A 17234-nucleotide genomic window follows, 5' to 3' on the forward strand; every position below is an offset into this window, starting at 1 on the left:
TATATATATATATATATATATAATACTCATGATTTATCAATAAAAAATCTTAATCTGAATTAGTGGTTTTATAATTAATTATATAGTCCCTTTACAATTTCCTGGTACACTAAATAAATTTAAAAGTCACATGAATTTTGATGCCAGTGCAAATAAATTATATTTATGTAAAATTGTAGTCTACTAAGTGTGCAATAGTGTTTTGTCTAAAAAAAAAGGTGTGCATACCTTAATTTAAAAGTATTTCATGCCTGAAAAATGCTAACAATCACCTGAGGCTTCAGCAAGTCATAATCTTTTTGATGGTGGAGACTCCTGTCTTGATGTTGATGATTGTGAACTGATCAGGGTGGTGTTTGCTGAAGGCTGGAGTGGCTGTGGTAATTTCTTAAGACAACAATGAAGTCTGTAGCATTGACTGAATCTTCCTTTCACAGAAAATTTCTCTGTAGCATGAATTACAGTTTGATAGCATTTTACCCATGGTAGAACTTCTTTCAAAGTTGAAGTCTATCTTGTCAACCCTGCTACTGCACTCTCAACTAAGTTTATGTAGTATTCTAAAACCTTTGTTGTTATTTCAACAATATTCACAACGAGTATCTTCACAAGGAGTAGATCTGATCTCAAGAAACCACGTATTTTGCTTATCCATAGGAAGCAATTCCTTATCCATTTAAGTCTCATCATGAGATTGCAGCAATTCAGTCACATCTTCAGGCTCCACTTTAAGTTCTAGTTCTCTTAAATCTTCCATCATATCTATAGTTACTTACTTCACTGAGTTTTGAACCTCTCCAAGTCATCCATGAGGGTTGCAATCAACTTCTTCCAAACTTCAGTTGATATTTTGACCTCTTTGTGAGCATGCATTACTAGAATCAACTTCTACTGATGAATCCTTTCCAGAAAGTTTTCAATTTACTTTGATGAGCTCCATCAGAAAAATCAAAATCTATGGCAGCCATAGCCTTGCAAAAATCTATTTCTTAAATCATAAGACTTGAAAGTCAAAATTACTCCTTGATTCATGGGCTGCAGAATGAATGCTGTGTTAACAGACATGAAAACAACACTAATCTCCTTGCACATCTCCATCATAGCTCTTGGGTGACCAGGTACATTGTCAATGAGCAGTAATATTTTTAATGATATCTTTTTTTTTTTCCCCTGAACAATAGGTCTCAACAGTGGGCTTAAAATATTCAGCAAACCATGCTGCAAACTGATGTGCTCCCATCCAGGCTCCATGTTCTACACCTAGAGCCCAGACAGGGTAGATTTAGCATAATTCTTAAGGGCCCTAGGATTTCTGGAATGGTAAATGAGCACTGGCTTCAACTTAAAGTCACCAGCCACATTAACCCCTAACATGAGAATCAGCCCATCCTTTGAAGCCAGACACTGACTACTTTTCTTTTACTGCTACGAAAGTCCTAGATGGCATCTTCTTCCAAGGGAAGGCTGTTTTGTCTACATTGAAATTCCATTGTTTAGTATAGCCACCTTCATCCATGATCTCAGCCAGATCTTCTGGATAACTTGCTGCAGCTTCTATATCAGCACTTGGCTGCTTCACCTTGCATTTTTATGTTATGGTGATGGCTTCTTTCCTTAAACCTTATGAACCAACCACTACTAGCTTCAAACTCTTCTTCTGCAGCTTCCTTACCTCTTTCAGCATTCATAGAATTGAAGAGTTGGGCCAGATGCAGTGGCTCACGCCTGTAATCCCAGCACTTTGGGAGGCAAAGGCAGGCTGATCACAAGGTCAGGAGTTCGAGACCAGCCTGACCAACATGGTGAAACCTCATCTCTACTAAAAATACAAAAATTAGCCAGGTGTGGTGGGGTGCACCTATAATCCCAGCTACTCAGGAGGCTGAGGCAGGAGAATCACTTGAACCTGGGAGGCAGAGGTTGCAGTGAGCAGAGATCATATCATGCCACTGCACTTCAGCCTGGATGACAAGAGTGAGACTCCACCTCAAAAAAAAAAAAAAAAAAAAAAAAAAAAAAAAAAAAAAAAAAGAATTAAAAAAAGTTAGGGACTTGTTCTCAATGGGTTTGGCTTAAGGAAATGTGGCTAGTTTGATCTTCTATCCAGAACACTAAAACTTTCTCCATATCAGTGATAATGCTGTTTCGTTTTCTTATCATTTGTGGGTTTAATAGACTAGTACTTTTAATTTCCTCCAAGAACTTTCCTTTGCACTCACAACTTTCCTAACTATTTGGTTCAAGAGGCCTAGCTTTAAGCCTGTGTCAGCTTTTGACATGTCTTCTTCACTAAATTTAAATCATTTCTACCTTTTGGCTTAAAAAAGTGAGAGACACATGACACTTCCTTTCACTTGAACACTTAGAGGCCATTGTAAAGATTTTAATTGGCCTAATTTCAATATATTTATGCTTCAGGCAATAGGGAGATCTGAGGACAGGAAGAGAGATGGGTGAATGGCTGGCTGGTAGAGCAGTCAGAACACACTTACCATTTATTGATTATGTTCACAGTCTTATTTGGGTAGGGTTTGTGGAGTCCCAAAAAAGTCCTAACAGTAACCCCAACATTCACTCATCACAGGTCACCACAACAGATATAATACTAAAGAAAAAATTTAAACATTGAGAGAATTACCAAAATGTGACACAGAGACAAAAAGTACACACATGCTGTTAGAAAAATGGTGCCAATAGATTTGCTCAATGCGGGTTACCAAAACCCTTAATTTGAAAACAAAACAAAACAAATGAAAACAAAACCACACATTATCTGCAAAATGCACTACAGTAAAGCACAAAGAAATGAAGTATGGCTGTATGTGTGTATATGATCCCCCAAATGGACAGTGAGGTCAGTTAAATCAGAGATAATGTTTTAGATAAGTCCGTAACCCTCACTGTAACTATCAGCATCGTTATCACCATCAACATGTATTTACTACGTGGCAGGTGCTGCTACAGATGCTTTCCAACAATCCTGTGGGATATATACTACTATTTTTCCCATATTACAGATGAGGACATTGCATCATAGACAGAGAACATCACAGATATTTGAAAACACTGGGCATAAAATTATATTTTTGAATGGGTGTTTCACCAGTAACTATGCTCTAATACCTTTGCATATATTCATCCATCAATATAGAATGCTTTCCCTATCCTTCCCAGCCTAGCAAAATTCTCCCAAATTCAGGGTTCAACTCAAATGTTACCTTTTAACATTACTTTGGCAAGTAAGTTCCTCCTTCCATTAATTGTCTCAAACATTTGAAACATGTCTGTATTACAACACTGAGGTTGTTATAACCTCTAAATGTTTGCTGAATTAGAATAGGTTTCTTAATAGCAGTCTGTTCAATATTTTTAATCTCTAGAACAGTAAATTGAAACCAATTAAAGGTAGTTTACATATGCCAAGCAAACAAAATAATTAGAAAAAAGGTATATCTTATTAGCAATATATGATAATTATAGTCACAAATCATTTCAAAAATACATGTCACAATTAGTAGATGTGTCAAATCATAAAGCCTTGTATAAAGTTCTCTAGTTCAGGAGGTCTATGCTTTAATATGTTGAAACAAAGCAATATTCTTAAGAAATACAGAACAGACTTACCAGTCTTCGCCTTTCTTCTTCTACTGCAATGAGTAGTCTTGCAAATTCTTTTAGTGACTGAGCTGTTTGGAAAAAAAAAATGAAAAGCGTTAATATTTTCATTGCTAATATCTAATTACACAGGAAGAAACATTAAAAGGAAGCTAGTTATTAATTTGTATATAGTATATCTGTGATTTTATGTTTGTATAACCATAAAAGAATATACAATAGGATCCTAATGACTAACAGCTGTGGATCAGAGATGTATGTTTGTCTGCATGCTACAAATTAAAGCTTAGCAAGTACCAACAATATTTTTTCTTCAAAGACATTGGAAGAGATATAGCTTATATATTTAATATGTAAAATGTACACACACATTGATAAATATAGCATTGAAATCATTTTTAAGCAGTGACCTACAAATAATCAAACATTTTTAAGTCTGTAAGGAGCAATAAATCTACTATTTCGTGTATTTGGTAGCAGCCAGTAATGCAAAATTTTCCACTGACTTCTAGAAGCTAAAGGGTCACAGATAATTGAAAACAGATTCCATATACTGAAGGGATCAACCTTACTTCTACATGCAAGGTATGTTAGATCTTTGCTGTTCAATTCAGTGTGGTCAGAAGAACCAGTAACATCAGCATCTTGGGAGTTTGTTAGAAATGCAGACTGTCAGGCCCCACCCCAGAATCTGCATTTTAACAAGATCCCCTAGTGATCTGTTTCGGTATTGAAGTTGAGAGACTTTTGGTAGGAACTGAACAAGGACAGCAATTTAAATTGAAATGGGAAAGATCAAGTATTCAGAAACATTGTGGGAACAAATAAAAACTAAGCAAATAAATTAAAGGGAGGTTATAGTAGCATATTCTTTAAAAATGCATAGGTCCAAATGGCAATTATGGAAGAGTAATTCACCTATATCAATTTTTCATACCTAATGCTTAAAATGAATAATTAACCAAAGTCAGAATGTTTGGGTCACAAAAATGATAACACAAGTAAACCTTCTCTTCTATGTTCTTTTTTTTTTTTTTTTTTTTTTTTTTTTTTTTTTTTTTTTTTTTTTTTTTTTGAGACAGGGTCTAGCTCTGTTGCTCAGGTTGGAGGGCAGTGGTGAGATCTTGGCTCACTGCAGCCTCAACCTCCCAGGCTCAAGCACTCTTTCCACCTCAGCCTCCCAAGTACATAAGACTACAGGCATGTACCACACCTGGCTAATTTTGTTTATTTATTTACTTATTTATTTTGTAGAGACAGGGTCTCACTATGTTGCCCAGCTGGTCTCAAACTCTTGGACTCAAGTGATCCTCCTGCCTCAGCCTCCCAAAGTGCTGGGATTACAGGCGTAAGGCACTGCACCGGGCCATACAACCTTATTTGTTAGATTCCTAGTCACTTCCTTTCCCCATTTTAGCACTGGAAACAACCTGTGAGACCAGAAGTTTAGTAATTCTGGAATAAAGCCAACAACAAAGACAAGTAAGTGAGAAAAACAAATCAAGAGTCTCATCAAAAGAACTCATTAAGGAAGACAAAAAATATTTCCCATTTAACAAGTAAATATTCCAACTTAAAATGTTGTTTTCTCTTTTCAGAATTACTAGGCTTACACTAGCCAAACTGGTGTGAAATGGTAAACCCTATGATTATTTCATATTGGATTTTATTCACAGCTACCCTAACAGAAATCAATGGATTACCTGGGAGACTCAGGATAATCTGATAAATATATTAATGGTCTTTTCTTTGAAGTTTGGATAAAAGAAATCTCTTCAGAAATACTGGTATTAATGTTATAATACATTTCCAGTTTTGAAAACAGTAAGTTGAACAAAAATTATTATATAAAGAATATGTTAACTGGAGTGTACAACAGTATATTATATTTTTGTGCTTTCTTTTGGTAAAGAAAGTATTCCATCATTCTGGTAGATATCTACTGCCACTGAAGCACTTGGCTGGTGAGCTTGAAGAAGTCAACAAAACTCTGGGTGCTAGAAGGCAATTGATAACAGGTCTATGAGAAAGAAGTCAAGAGATAGGTCAGTTTGGGCTACCTGAGTGTAATAATAAGTATGTTTCTTTAAAAAAAGAAAATTCCCACCTATGAGTGAGAACATGCGGTGTTTGGTTTTCTCTTCTTGTGATAGTTTGCTAAGAATGATGGTTTCCAGCTGCATCCATGTCCCTACAAAGGATGCAAACTCATCCTTTTTTATGGCTGCATAGTATTCCATGGTGTATATGTGCCACATTTTCTTAATCCAGTCTGTCACAGATGGACATTTGGGTTGATTCCAAGTCTTTGCTATTGTGAATAGTGCAATAGTGCTGCAATAAACATACATGTGCATGTGTCTTTGTAGTAGAATAATTTATAATCCTTAGGTGGGAACTGAACAATGAGATCACTTGGAGTTGGGAAGGGGAACATCACACACCGGGGCCTATCATGGGGAGGGGGGAGGGGGGAGGGATTGCATTGGGGAGTTATACATGATATAAATGATGAATTGATGGGTGCTGACGAGTTGATGGGTGCAGCACACCAACATGGCACAAATATACATATGTAACAAACCTGCACGTTATGCACATGTACCCTAGAACTTAAAGTATAATAAAAAATAAAAAATAAAAGAAATAAAAGAAAAGAAAAGAAAAAAAAAAAGAAAATTCCAAGTCAATTGTTAATTCCCGGGAAAACACGTTATACAAATAACACAATCACAATAAACTGAGTAACTGACTTGTAACTAATATGTACAAAATCACAACAATATGACATGAAAAACTGATTTTGCTGAAGTTGTTTCAGTTATCGAGAGAATAGGAGAAAGGCGTGTATAAAATAGTGTGAAGTAAACACATGTATGAAAACAGCATGAAGCAAATGATAAATATCTAAAACTGAAAAACAAATTTTAAAAATAGCAGGACAATCAGGGTCTTGAAAAAATTACAAGAAATGACTAAAAGTTCAACATAGTCTTTCTGAGAAATTAAAGTTAAGTAGTGGGGACCGGCAAGATAGGAGATTGCTAGTTTTCATTAATCCTAACAAAATCTATAACTTTTCAACACATAATGAAAATAAAACATGCTACAAATGCTTTATTTTCATACTAGTCTAAATGCCAGGAGGACATAGATCCTTTGTTATTAAATTTCCCAAAGGGCTAAATAAATACCTAGTACATAGAAGCCTGTCAACAGCTATTTTGGAATAAATGAAAATATAACAATATTAGATTGGCAGGAGCACACTAGGACTTCCCATTTGGTCAACCCAGGAAATGATCACTGGCTCAGATAGCCCCATGCTCAGAGGCAATACCCAGGAGGGGGTATTGAACAGCTGAAGTCCACAGGCTTCCCCTAAGGTACCTCCTACCTCAAGAGCAAATGATGAAGTTGCCTTAAATCAGATTTTGGTTACAAGTAAGAAAACAAGCTCTCATTTTGCTATTATACCTTTTTGTTTAAAAATTTATGATGCTGTTTTCTATTTTACTTTAATTGTTTTCTGGTCTGTTTCCCACATGAACACTATTTATAGATTTAGTAAGATAATAGTTGATTATAATGGCAATGTCTGAGAAGAAAAACTTTAACATGCAAAAGCAATTGCATGTCTGGTTCCCCACAACAAAACTCGTCTCCCCTCCAGGAGTTTTCTGAGACTGGCCCCAAATTTGACCAATAAACATTTTTCTTTCCCTCTTTTTTTTTTTTTTTTTTTTTTTTTGTTGATTTTAGGGAAAGGACTTCAAAAACTTAACTGGTCTCTAAAATTTGTAGTTTCAAGTTCCCAGAAAAGTACATATTTTCTTGGTAACAATGAAGACACTCCATGTTTTTGTCATTTGTTCTGTTAAAAAAAAAATGTTGAGGGACATTAAACATTCATTTTATGAATTAGTAACAGTGGCCTAACTTGTTAAGCCCACATCTGAAATTTTCCTCTAAATCCTTTCATTTATAATAATATCAAAGCATTGTGTTCATTGTTTTCTAGGCTTAACATAATGCAGATCTTTCTGTGCTTCCTTAAACAGGAATTTACAATACCATAAATAAGGTAGAAGAATGTAAGGTAGTATCATGTAAATTGCATTTTAAGAGAACAGGCTGATGGGAATCTCCAGTCACTTCCCTGCCTGACCTACCCACAAAGTCTAACAGAAACCTCTGACACAAGCCAGGCAAATCCAAACTTCCTAGTGCGCCCCAGCAGCTCCCTAGACATGAAAGGCCAGGGTTAGAATTTCTGGTACACAAGACCCAAAAATGCCCTAAGAGACCATGAAAACTATGGAGTCTATTCTACACCACACATTGGGCAAAAAGCATATACAAAATAACTCCCCCCGGCACCCATCACTGTGCTTTATACAGAATAGTTATTGAGTTTGTGTGAACGCTTGAGCCATTTATACTGACTTTCCTTAAGCAAAATCTGAAAGTTGCATGCACATTTCTAATACTCAAGTATCAGTAATAATTTGTAATATCTCATATTTTAATTATCAATATTATTTACATAACAATTACTTTATTATCTGATTTGGGATCCAGACTAACATGTAATACAACAGCTGGTCCTAAAATTACAGATTTTAACCATAACAACATTTTTTATGACAAGAGCTTGATTTAGTCAGAGATACATTCCAAAACCAATACTTAATACAGAGTAGACTGAAAATAGATGATCATTAGATGAATTTGGGAGTTTAAAAATACATTTCCACAATCTATTTGCTCTACAAGGAGTAACATAGCGACTCTTATTCTAGGATTCATGAAATATTATAAAAAGAAACGCAAGACACTTTGGGGAATTATGTTAGCTATCTAAATTCCTGCCACCTGCATGAAACTTTGCTGACTATATTCAATAATAATCTCTCTCCCTTCCTGTCCATCTGGAGCATGAGATTACTAAAGAACAATCAAAATATAGTTTCATATATAAATTTTAACTTTCTAACAAATTATTGAGTTTAAGAATATTATCATTGGTTTCCTTTTTATCGCTACAACATAATATTGGAAAAACATTTTCAGAACAAAAAAAAAATATATTACTCAAGTCTATTTATGACACATGCTGAGAGTATAAATGTTCACAAACACAATAGTTGAATCATACCTAGACAGTGAGGAAGTATGATGACAGCTTCTATATTTGCCAATATCATAAATCCTGAAACATTCCTAAACTGTATAAAATACCTATTTTGTAGATTAATCTTTTTAGCAGGCTTAAATACGCCCTACTATTTTTGCCTGGAAGATCTGTTTAATGTCTAAAAGCAGAATGAGAGAAAATTTTAAAAATTGCTCTGTTCATTGTTGACATAACTCCACTATCTTAAACACTAGATAATATACCATCAAATATTTCAATAATTGATCAGTTTGGACTTTATATATTTTAAAACTACAATGAAAATTGGGAAAGCATGTCTCTCTTGCATCCAATTAACATTTATATCATAATCAGACAATGCTGTGTTAAAAATTTCTTCCAGAAGTCTTTTCTTAAACTTAAATAGCATAAAATACATACCCAAAAAACAGTACAGATTATAAATTCAGTGACATATACAGTTATGTCAACAGCACACTGTATCACTTTATTGGACTGCACAAATCACTTATGACCTTCTGTAAGGAAGATGGCTGCACTTTAGTCAGGAATAGGCCAAGGTGGCCTTCCAGCCCAGCATGACTCAGCGGGTTTGGAGTGCAGGTGCAAAGCTCTTCATGTTATATAACCATGCAAGACGCATTAGGTGATCACTCACGTGAGTGTGTGCTTGGCTTGGAGCCACTACTGTCTGTAAAAGGTATAACTACCCTGCTAATGCTCACACCCATGCCCGCGCCCATGGCTTGACTGAGCCCATGGCTTGCTTGCGCCCACAGCTCACTCATGCCCAGAGAGAGAGTAAAGCCATACCAAAACTGTCTACGATCCCTCGAGCATTTTTTCCAGCTACCTGCCACTCATCCACCCACTCCCCTCAGTCCTCAGCTTGGGCTGGAACCTGACACTTGTTATAACACCCTCAGATATGCTATAATGGAGAACTGGGTCAGCAGTAATAGTTTAGACATTGTTATATCTCTAAGAAAACATAAAAATCTATAAAAGTCTATAAAAGCCAGATTGAACCAATGCAATTACATTTTATAAGTCCAGATGATGACCCAACAATAACCTTACTTTTACATTTGGATGACAGATGTAGGCTCTGTAAAGCCCTTTCTTAGTAACCTTCTGAACTGACATTTCATACAGAGTAGGAAACAAGTAGTAAAACATTACCACTTAACTTGGATATGAGCCACAGCAGATGGCTTGGTCATATGCTTCTAGATCTGGCCACACCAAGAAAAATAAGAGTAGGATAAACATACATAGCCAAGTGATACCCAGCATTATACTACAAAAGCATGCAATAATCTAAGGACCATCACATCAGTTGTTTATGCTTGGAACTTACACTGAGAGAATCTTAATTTTTTGAACACTAAAAAAATCAAAGGTAGCATACTGACTGCTGCATCCAATGGTAAATTTTAAGAACACTTTAATAAATAACCAAAATAAGAAGCACAATCAGCTTGTGGTATGCCTAAACAATAAATACCATATCAGCAAAACAGGCTGAGTTTTATTAAAAGTGACACCAACTCTCCCACCAGACACTTGGTGTCTTTGGTGGCAATTAATACCCTAACTGATAGTCCACCCACTCTGTCTGCAATACTGGTTTTATTTGCAACCACAAATTCTAGTTATTATTTTCTAGGAGCCACAACATCAAATAAGATTTTTCCACTCCATTTCTGGCTTCAGGCTCCACGGATGCTCACTTGGAAAGTCAATAAATGGCTTCCTATTAAATAAATCAACAGAAAAAAAGTCACAGTCCTACTGACGAATACTGGCATGTCACTGTAAATACAACTTAGTACTTGGAGGCCTACACCCTTCTTCTGATACTTCACAGTCCCTTGTAATCTAAAGCCTCACATGAAAAATACATGGAAATTTAGTTATCATTGAGGTATCTAAGTCTGGTTCTCCACAATGTCCTCCTTGTGGTGAGATTTTGTTTGTTAATTGCCAAACACAAATCAAAGACAGAGTCATCTTGAGAACACACTCTGAAATCTTGCATTTACATTATTTAATTATATCTTATCAACAAGGCATCCCAATGAAGCCATGCAATCAGATGACTTAAGTTTAGTCAAATATGAGACATACCAAGTTGGAAGAGCTTACTAGACATTATTTGAGTAATTATAAAGTTGTTTAATACCATAGCATAGTTCCTAATTATTAGGTATTAAGAAATACACAGTCCACAAAAGAAAATGATAATAAAATTAAACTTTTATCAAGTTGAGAAGATACTCTGCGTAGGGTTAGGGGCATCTCTGCTTCAGCACTTATCTATCTTGTCTATATTATAAGCACCTGTGCTGAATTTGGTCCCTCCAGCAATCAAACACTAATCCAGACTCTTCACAAGGCACATGTAAATAATTCCTACTTTGGAATCCATTGGCTTACCATTGAGGGATTTCTTTATGCTTTCTCTTGTTCCTGTTTATCCTTTAACCATACTACCCAGACTCTTGGTAGGGGTTATGACCCATAATCTAGTCTCCTTTTAAATTCTCACTCAGCCCCTGTTCCCAGTGCCTCCCTCCATGCCTGGGTTCTGACATTGCACAGGTACCCAGGCACCAATCTGTGCTATACTTTAATCTTGTCTATCAATGTGGATCCTACCATTGCCTGCCAAACCACATTCGGGCTGAGATTCAGAACTTGTGACCAAGTCCTTAATCTTTCCTTCTCTTCTGGTCTAAGTGAATACTCTCATTTCTCTTAGCCTCACCAGTATAACAACTTACCTTAGTCTGTTTTCACACTGCTACAAAGAACTATGTGAGACTGGGTAATTTATAAACAAAAGAGTTTTAATTGATTCACACTCCTACATGGCTGGGGAGGACTCAGGAAACTTACAATCATGGCAGAATATAAATGGGAAGCAGGCACGTCTTACATGGTGGCAGGAGAGAGAGTGCACATAGGGGAAACTGCCACTTTTAAACCAACAGACTTCATGAGAACTTCCTCACTATCACAAGAACAACATGAGGAAAACTGCTCCCATGATCCAATCACCTTTCTTGACACAGAGGGATTATAATTCCAGATGAGATTTGGGTGAAGACACAGAACCAAACCATATCACAGCTAGACTCAAAAGAAAGAAACCTTCTATAAGCCAGGGACTTGCCCCATAAGAGAAAGTGGCTGCTACTACTGCTCCAGATTGTTAGGATTACCTATGAAAATTAATAGCAATTATGATGACTCCAGGGTGAAAGTCACAGTAGATTATGGGAATAATTCTAAGCTATGTATCTAATAGTTTTTCTTTAGGATACTCTCCCAGAACTAGCTTAAGACAACTTAGTAATACTTACTCCACAACTGCCAAACTATAAGGTAATTTGAGAGTTCAGGTATATATACTCATATATATACTAGGTTTATATATATGGTAGGTGTGTATATTTCACAAAAGGCCAAATTTTGGCAAACAGATACATGCAAACACAAAAAGGACAACCTTCATTTTCACACAATTTCAAAACTTAATTCCTGCTGTCTTTTCCCTGGACTTCTTCCCACTATCTTATTACTTCAAATGAATTGTATTTGAATTCTTCAGAAAACTTTACTGAGATTTTTGTCAATGCAGTAAGTGTTGCTGTGCCTAATGAAGTCCTCAAGTCACAAATTTTGGTTTCTTTGCAAGCACACTTAGTATGCTCAGGAAAATGAGGACCTGTGCAATTCTGATGTTGCCTTGTTTTGTTTTAATGATGTTGATTCTGTTTCCCAAAGTCAAAACCACCCCCAATTCAGAAACCATTTTCTGAATTTCCTCTACCAAGAGGCAGTGACATTACATATACTATCTCATTTAATGTCCACATCATAATATGAGGTGAAGTAGGTATTATCTTGATTTCACAGAGGGAAACAAGGACGATCCATCAGCTTCAGAACTTGCCCTACAATCCCAGAGTCAGTAGGTGGAGAAGCAGGTATTTGATTTTGATTGTTTGATTCCAAAGTCTATTCTCTTCCAACAAACCATTATTGTCAAAGGGAAAAAATTAAAAAGTAGTGCCAGCCTGTATCCTACTACATTACAGGAGGAAAAGAACAGGCTTATCATCTTTAAAGGCAAACAGTTCCAGAGCTGTTTGTGCTCAAAAGTAATCGGGTGTCAAGTATCCTGATTGAAGGGGGATAATCAGTAATTTGCTGCTGACAAGCAACCACTTACACCTCGCACTGCCCCCATGTTTCCTGCCGTCAGGAACTGACCTCCCAGCACTCCTTCACATTCCGCAGGCTGAAGCACCCCATTCAGGCTCTTCTGCACCCAAGCTCCTGCCACCACCCACCCCAGTGAAGCCTCAACATCCGCTTCCTTGTCCAGTGCTCTTTTCCACAACCTCTTAACCTCCAGTGACCTCTTCTCTGTAATTCACACACCCACAAGGACACTAAAAGTTCAAGCTATCTAACCCTTTTGCTTTTGCTTTTTGGCAATCCTTTTTTTCAACTCTAGTTCACTCCTAATCTTATTTCCCACAGTGGTTATCTAAAAAGAATTACCGTCTTTCTCTCAAGAACCCAGCCCCAAGCTTCCCCTCACTCTTACCAGATGGCCCGGCCTCCTGACTCTGGGAGAGAAGTTCAAGACTCTCTGATCAACACTGTCTTTATTCATTCTCTTCAACTTGTCTCCTGTCTCAGAAAAGGGGCCTTCGTCCTTTCGTCCTCTCAAAAACTAACAACTCCACAGTAAGCCTCTAATCTCATTTCTCTCTCTTCTCCCTCTCTCTTTCCCTCTCTGTTATTTTTATCATCACTCCTCCCTCCTCACAATGCTGTTTCTCTTTCTTCTTGGTCTGCAAACTAGCTCCAAACAAGGGCCCTACGATCCTAATGAGGTCCAAGGAAGAGAAAAACATGGGGCTATGGAAAGGAGGAGGAGATTTACCTGATACGCTGCTAGCACTATGCAAAGCTCTTTAATGCTCACAACATCCCATGAGAAAGTCACATGTAAAATCCTCAAATCTATTGCCATTCGCCGCATTTTTCAGATAGGAAAACTGAACTATACAGATTAAATAGCATGCATGGTCATAGAACTAATGACTTGCAGCACTAAATTTTGAATCCAAATTAGCTCATCTGAAATTTATACACTTTTCCACTACTGTAGGTATAGCCCCACAGCACCATCCCCTCATCCTAAATTTAACACATTAAATTACCTCCAGGACATTTAATACTAAGGATTTTTTTTTTTTTAATCTAAAGTTTAACACATGTCAAAACTAAATTCACAATTCTGTTCCACCCCTAGATGCCCTGGCACATAAGAATACATAAATGTGCTGGTAACACCATTCTCCGAGTAACATGACCGAGGAATAATCTTCAGTCCTTCCTTCCATATACCCACTCACTAAATGCTGCTGATTTCTCTCCTCTACCCTTCTTTTATACCCATATAAGGATCTTACTTCATCTCTGCTGTCATATTACATTAGTTCCCCAGCTTCTGTGACTCTAACTCATTGTATGTAGGGACGCCAGAATAAAATTCCTAGAGGGCACCTCTGATCATGTCATTATCCAGCTCAAAATCCTTAAATGGATTTTTTAAAAGGGTCCAAACTCCATACTGCAAATAATTTGAGGCCCTCATGATGTGGTCAGAAGGTACGTGCCTAAGTAACTTAGTCCAAGATGCTACTATTTCTAATCTCAAGCTTTGCACCTCGAAACTACTACACATTCCTGTAATTTTCCCATTTCCATGTATTTCCTTTACCTATATTTTCTGTCTGCATCATACCTAACCATTAGGACTCAGTTCAAATAACCTCCTCTATTTAGGTATCTTCTGATGTCCCCAGTTGGAAGTCTCTTCCCTGGCTCTGATACTCTCACAGCATTTTGTCCTTACTATACCTAAAGCACTGGGCACATTCTCCTTAGCATTATACTGATTAGATCATAAGTTATTTTTTGACCCCTCTTCTATTTTGTAAGTGTAACAAGAATACAAGATGATTTGATTCATGTTTGCATGAACCAGGAGGTTCTTTGCACTCAGAAGACACTCATGATTGGTAGAGAAGTTTAGGGAATCCAAAGTCCACATCAGTATGAACTAAGTGAGTCATACCTTGTATATCATTATAATTTGAAAAGCTGTTTTCCTTTTCATCCCTGGGAAATTTGCACAGCATTGGCACTGGCTCGTGAAAATCATCTCTTATTCTAAGATGTACACTTAAAACAAAACCTATTCTCAGCCTGTGAAGGACAAGGTGGCAAGAAATGACTAGGTTTCCCTACAAACAAGTGGCACTTACAGCCTTGGTGGCTGCACTGGCATAACACTGGGAATCAGGGATCTGGTCATTCAAAAGGCAACTGTAGGAATAGACTAAAACGGTACAACCCTCCAACTGTGCCTTCTTCTGCATAGATCACAAGTCTACTGTTGATTTTTTGTTTTGTTTTGTTTTGAGACAGAGTCTCACTCTGTTGCCCAGGCTGGAGTGCAGTGGTACGATCTCGGGTCACTGCAGCCTCCACCTCCTGGGCTAAGGTGATCCTCCTGCCTCAGCCTCTCAAGTAGCTGGGACTACAGGTGCACATCAACATGCCCGAATAATTTTTGTATTTTTAGTAGAGATGGGGTTTCCCCATATTCCTCAGGCTGGTCTCGAACTCCTGGGCTCAAGCAATCCATCCGCCTCGACCTACCAAAAGGCTGGGATTACAGGCGTGAGCCACCACGACCAGCCAAGACTAGTGTTTAAAGCAGTGATTTTCCACAGGCTGCATGAGACACCAAGGATCTCCGCAAAATTAAAGGATCCTAGGGCCACCACCCAGGGGAGTTTGCCTTAGTTCAGGCCTGGGGTGGAGCCCAGAAATCAAATTTCTAAGGCTCCCCACAGCTGATTCTGATGCTAGGCAGTCTGGCAACTCCTGACTTTGGGAAATAAAATGCATGCTTTGTGTGAGGAATTAAAGATTTAAACTATATTTAAGTAGGAAAGTGTATATTTCAATAAGATTTGTAAGTATCATCTTTCCTTCCTTCCTTGAAGTTTATGTGTATTTCAATGGCAGAAATAGTACTGTCAGCACTGAGATGTTATCTCTGAGTCCCAAAACTCAAGCAGGACACCAAAGCTCTTCTCTCCACTGCCCCCTGAATCACAACTCACCAACTATCCTGAATTCTCTCCTTGACAAAGAAATTACTCCAAATTCACCCCCTTTTTTTAAGCCTCCTATTCCTAGATAACTACCCAAGGTAAACGTTTCTTTTACTTCTTAGGCCTGTGATTCAACTCTATTCTTGTTTTCAAATTTCTCCCTCTCTACTCTGCTTCCTTTTCATCCCCAAATGTCTTCCTCCTTGCTCATATGTTTGTCCTTACTTTTTTGTCAATGAGTTCCATTAATTTCTGAGTGTCTATATCCTGCCTCCTAACTTACTTCTAACAGATGCAATCTCCAGGGCTATTGCCTTTCTGGTCCAAACATTTTATGTCAAAATTGAAACTATATTTTTATTATTTCATTCACATTTTTAAAAGTGTTCTCTTGATGCATAAGGATTTTGTGATGCATGTAATCTCTGACTCACTGTGAACTAGCAAAGACTTCCATATTATAATTCATCACATATATGGATGCTAGGAAACCTCCTAAAGCGCAACTGCAATCAAAAGCCTTGAGTGTTTTTTGAGAACCTGAAAATTAAACTCTAGACTATATAGCAAAGTGTTCAATAATATTCTCTGGTTCTCAATCCTTACTTACACTCCAGCTAAGAGGATATCACATCCTGGTTTTCTTCAATATCACATATATCAAGGTAATGAAAACCTAAGTGTACAATCAGAGTAAGTATGCCCAAGCAGGAAGAGAAATCCAATGATCCAGAGCAGGAGGACAAATAGAGAATTTGGAAAATTATCCAATGCCCTAAATGCATTTAAAAAAAAAAAAAAAAAATCTACTGCTGGTGCAGCCAGTGTGCCTCAGAGATCACTTACTCCTTTTGCACCAAATGGTTTCAAATCCAGAATTAGGTCAGTATCTGTGGGATCATATAAATTTGATTAATGGAGAATAAACCAAGCTTCACTTCACATGCAGTTTGTTGTAACACCAACATCTTTAAATTACAGGTATCTATATATTAAAAGTATTACAGAAAAATATCTGAGTAATCGTGACTCCTTGTATCTCCGTAGCACCTGTCGTAGTTTAATATATAGTGAACTTACGTGTTTTATCATCTAACTTCTCTGACAAGAATACAAAACCCTGGCCGGGCGCGGTGACTCAAGCCTGTAATCCCAGCACTTTGGGAGGCCAAGACGGGCGGATCACGAGGTCAGGAGATCGAGACCATCCTGGCTAACACGGTGAAACCTCGTCTCTACTAAAAAGTACA

The 17234-nt window shown here is 37.3% G+C and overlaps 1 protein-coding gene across 1 annotated transcript in view; it reads right to left on the minus strand.

Annotated features, from left to right (window-relative positions):
- Nucleotides 1–17234, minus strand: part of ARHGAP42 (Rho GTPase activating protein 42) — a 327325-nt gene that overhangs the window by 209565 nt on the left and 100526 nt on the right. Inside the window, 1 exon segment of the mRNA XM_017887227.1 lies at nucleotides 3625–3686. Coding sequence (XP_017742716.1) covers nucleotides 3625–3686 — 62 coding nt within the window.

This window comes from Rhinopithecus bieti, unplaced genomic scaffold (assembly GCF_001698545.2).
Source record: "Rhinopithecus bieti isolate Rb0 unplaced genomic scaffold, ASM169854v2 scaffold_14936, whole genome shotgun sequence".
Classification (NCBI taxonomy): Eukaryota; Metazoa; Chordata; class Mammalia; order Primates; family Cercopithecidae; genus Rhinopithecus; species Rhinopithecus bieti.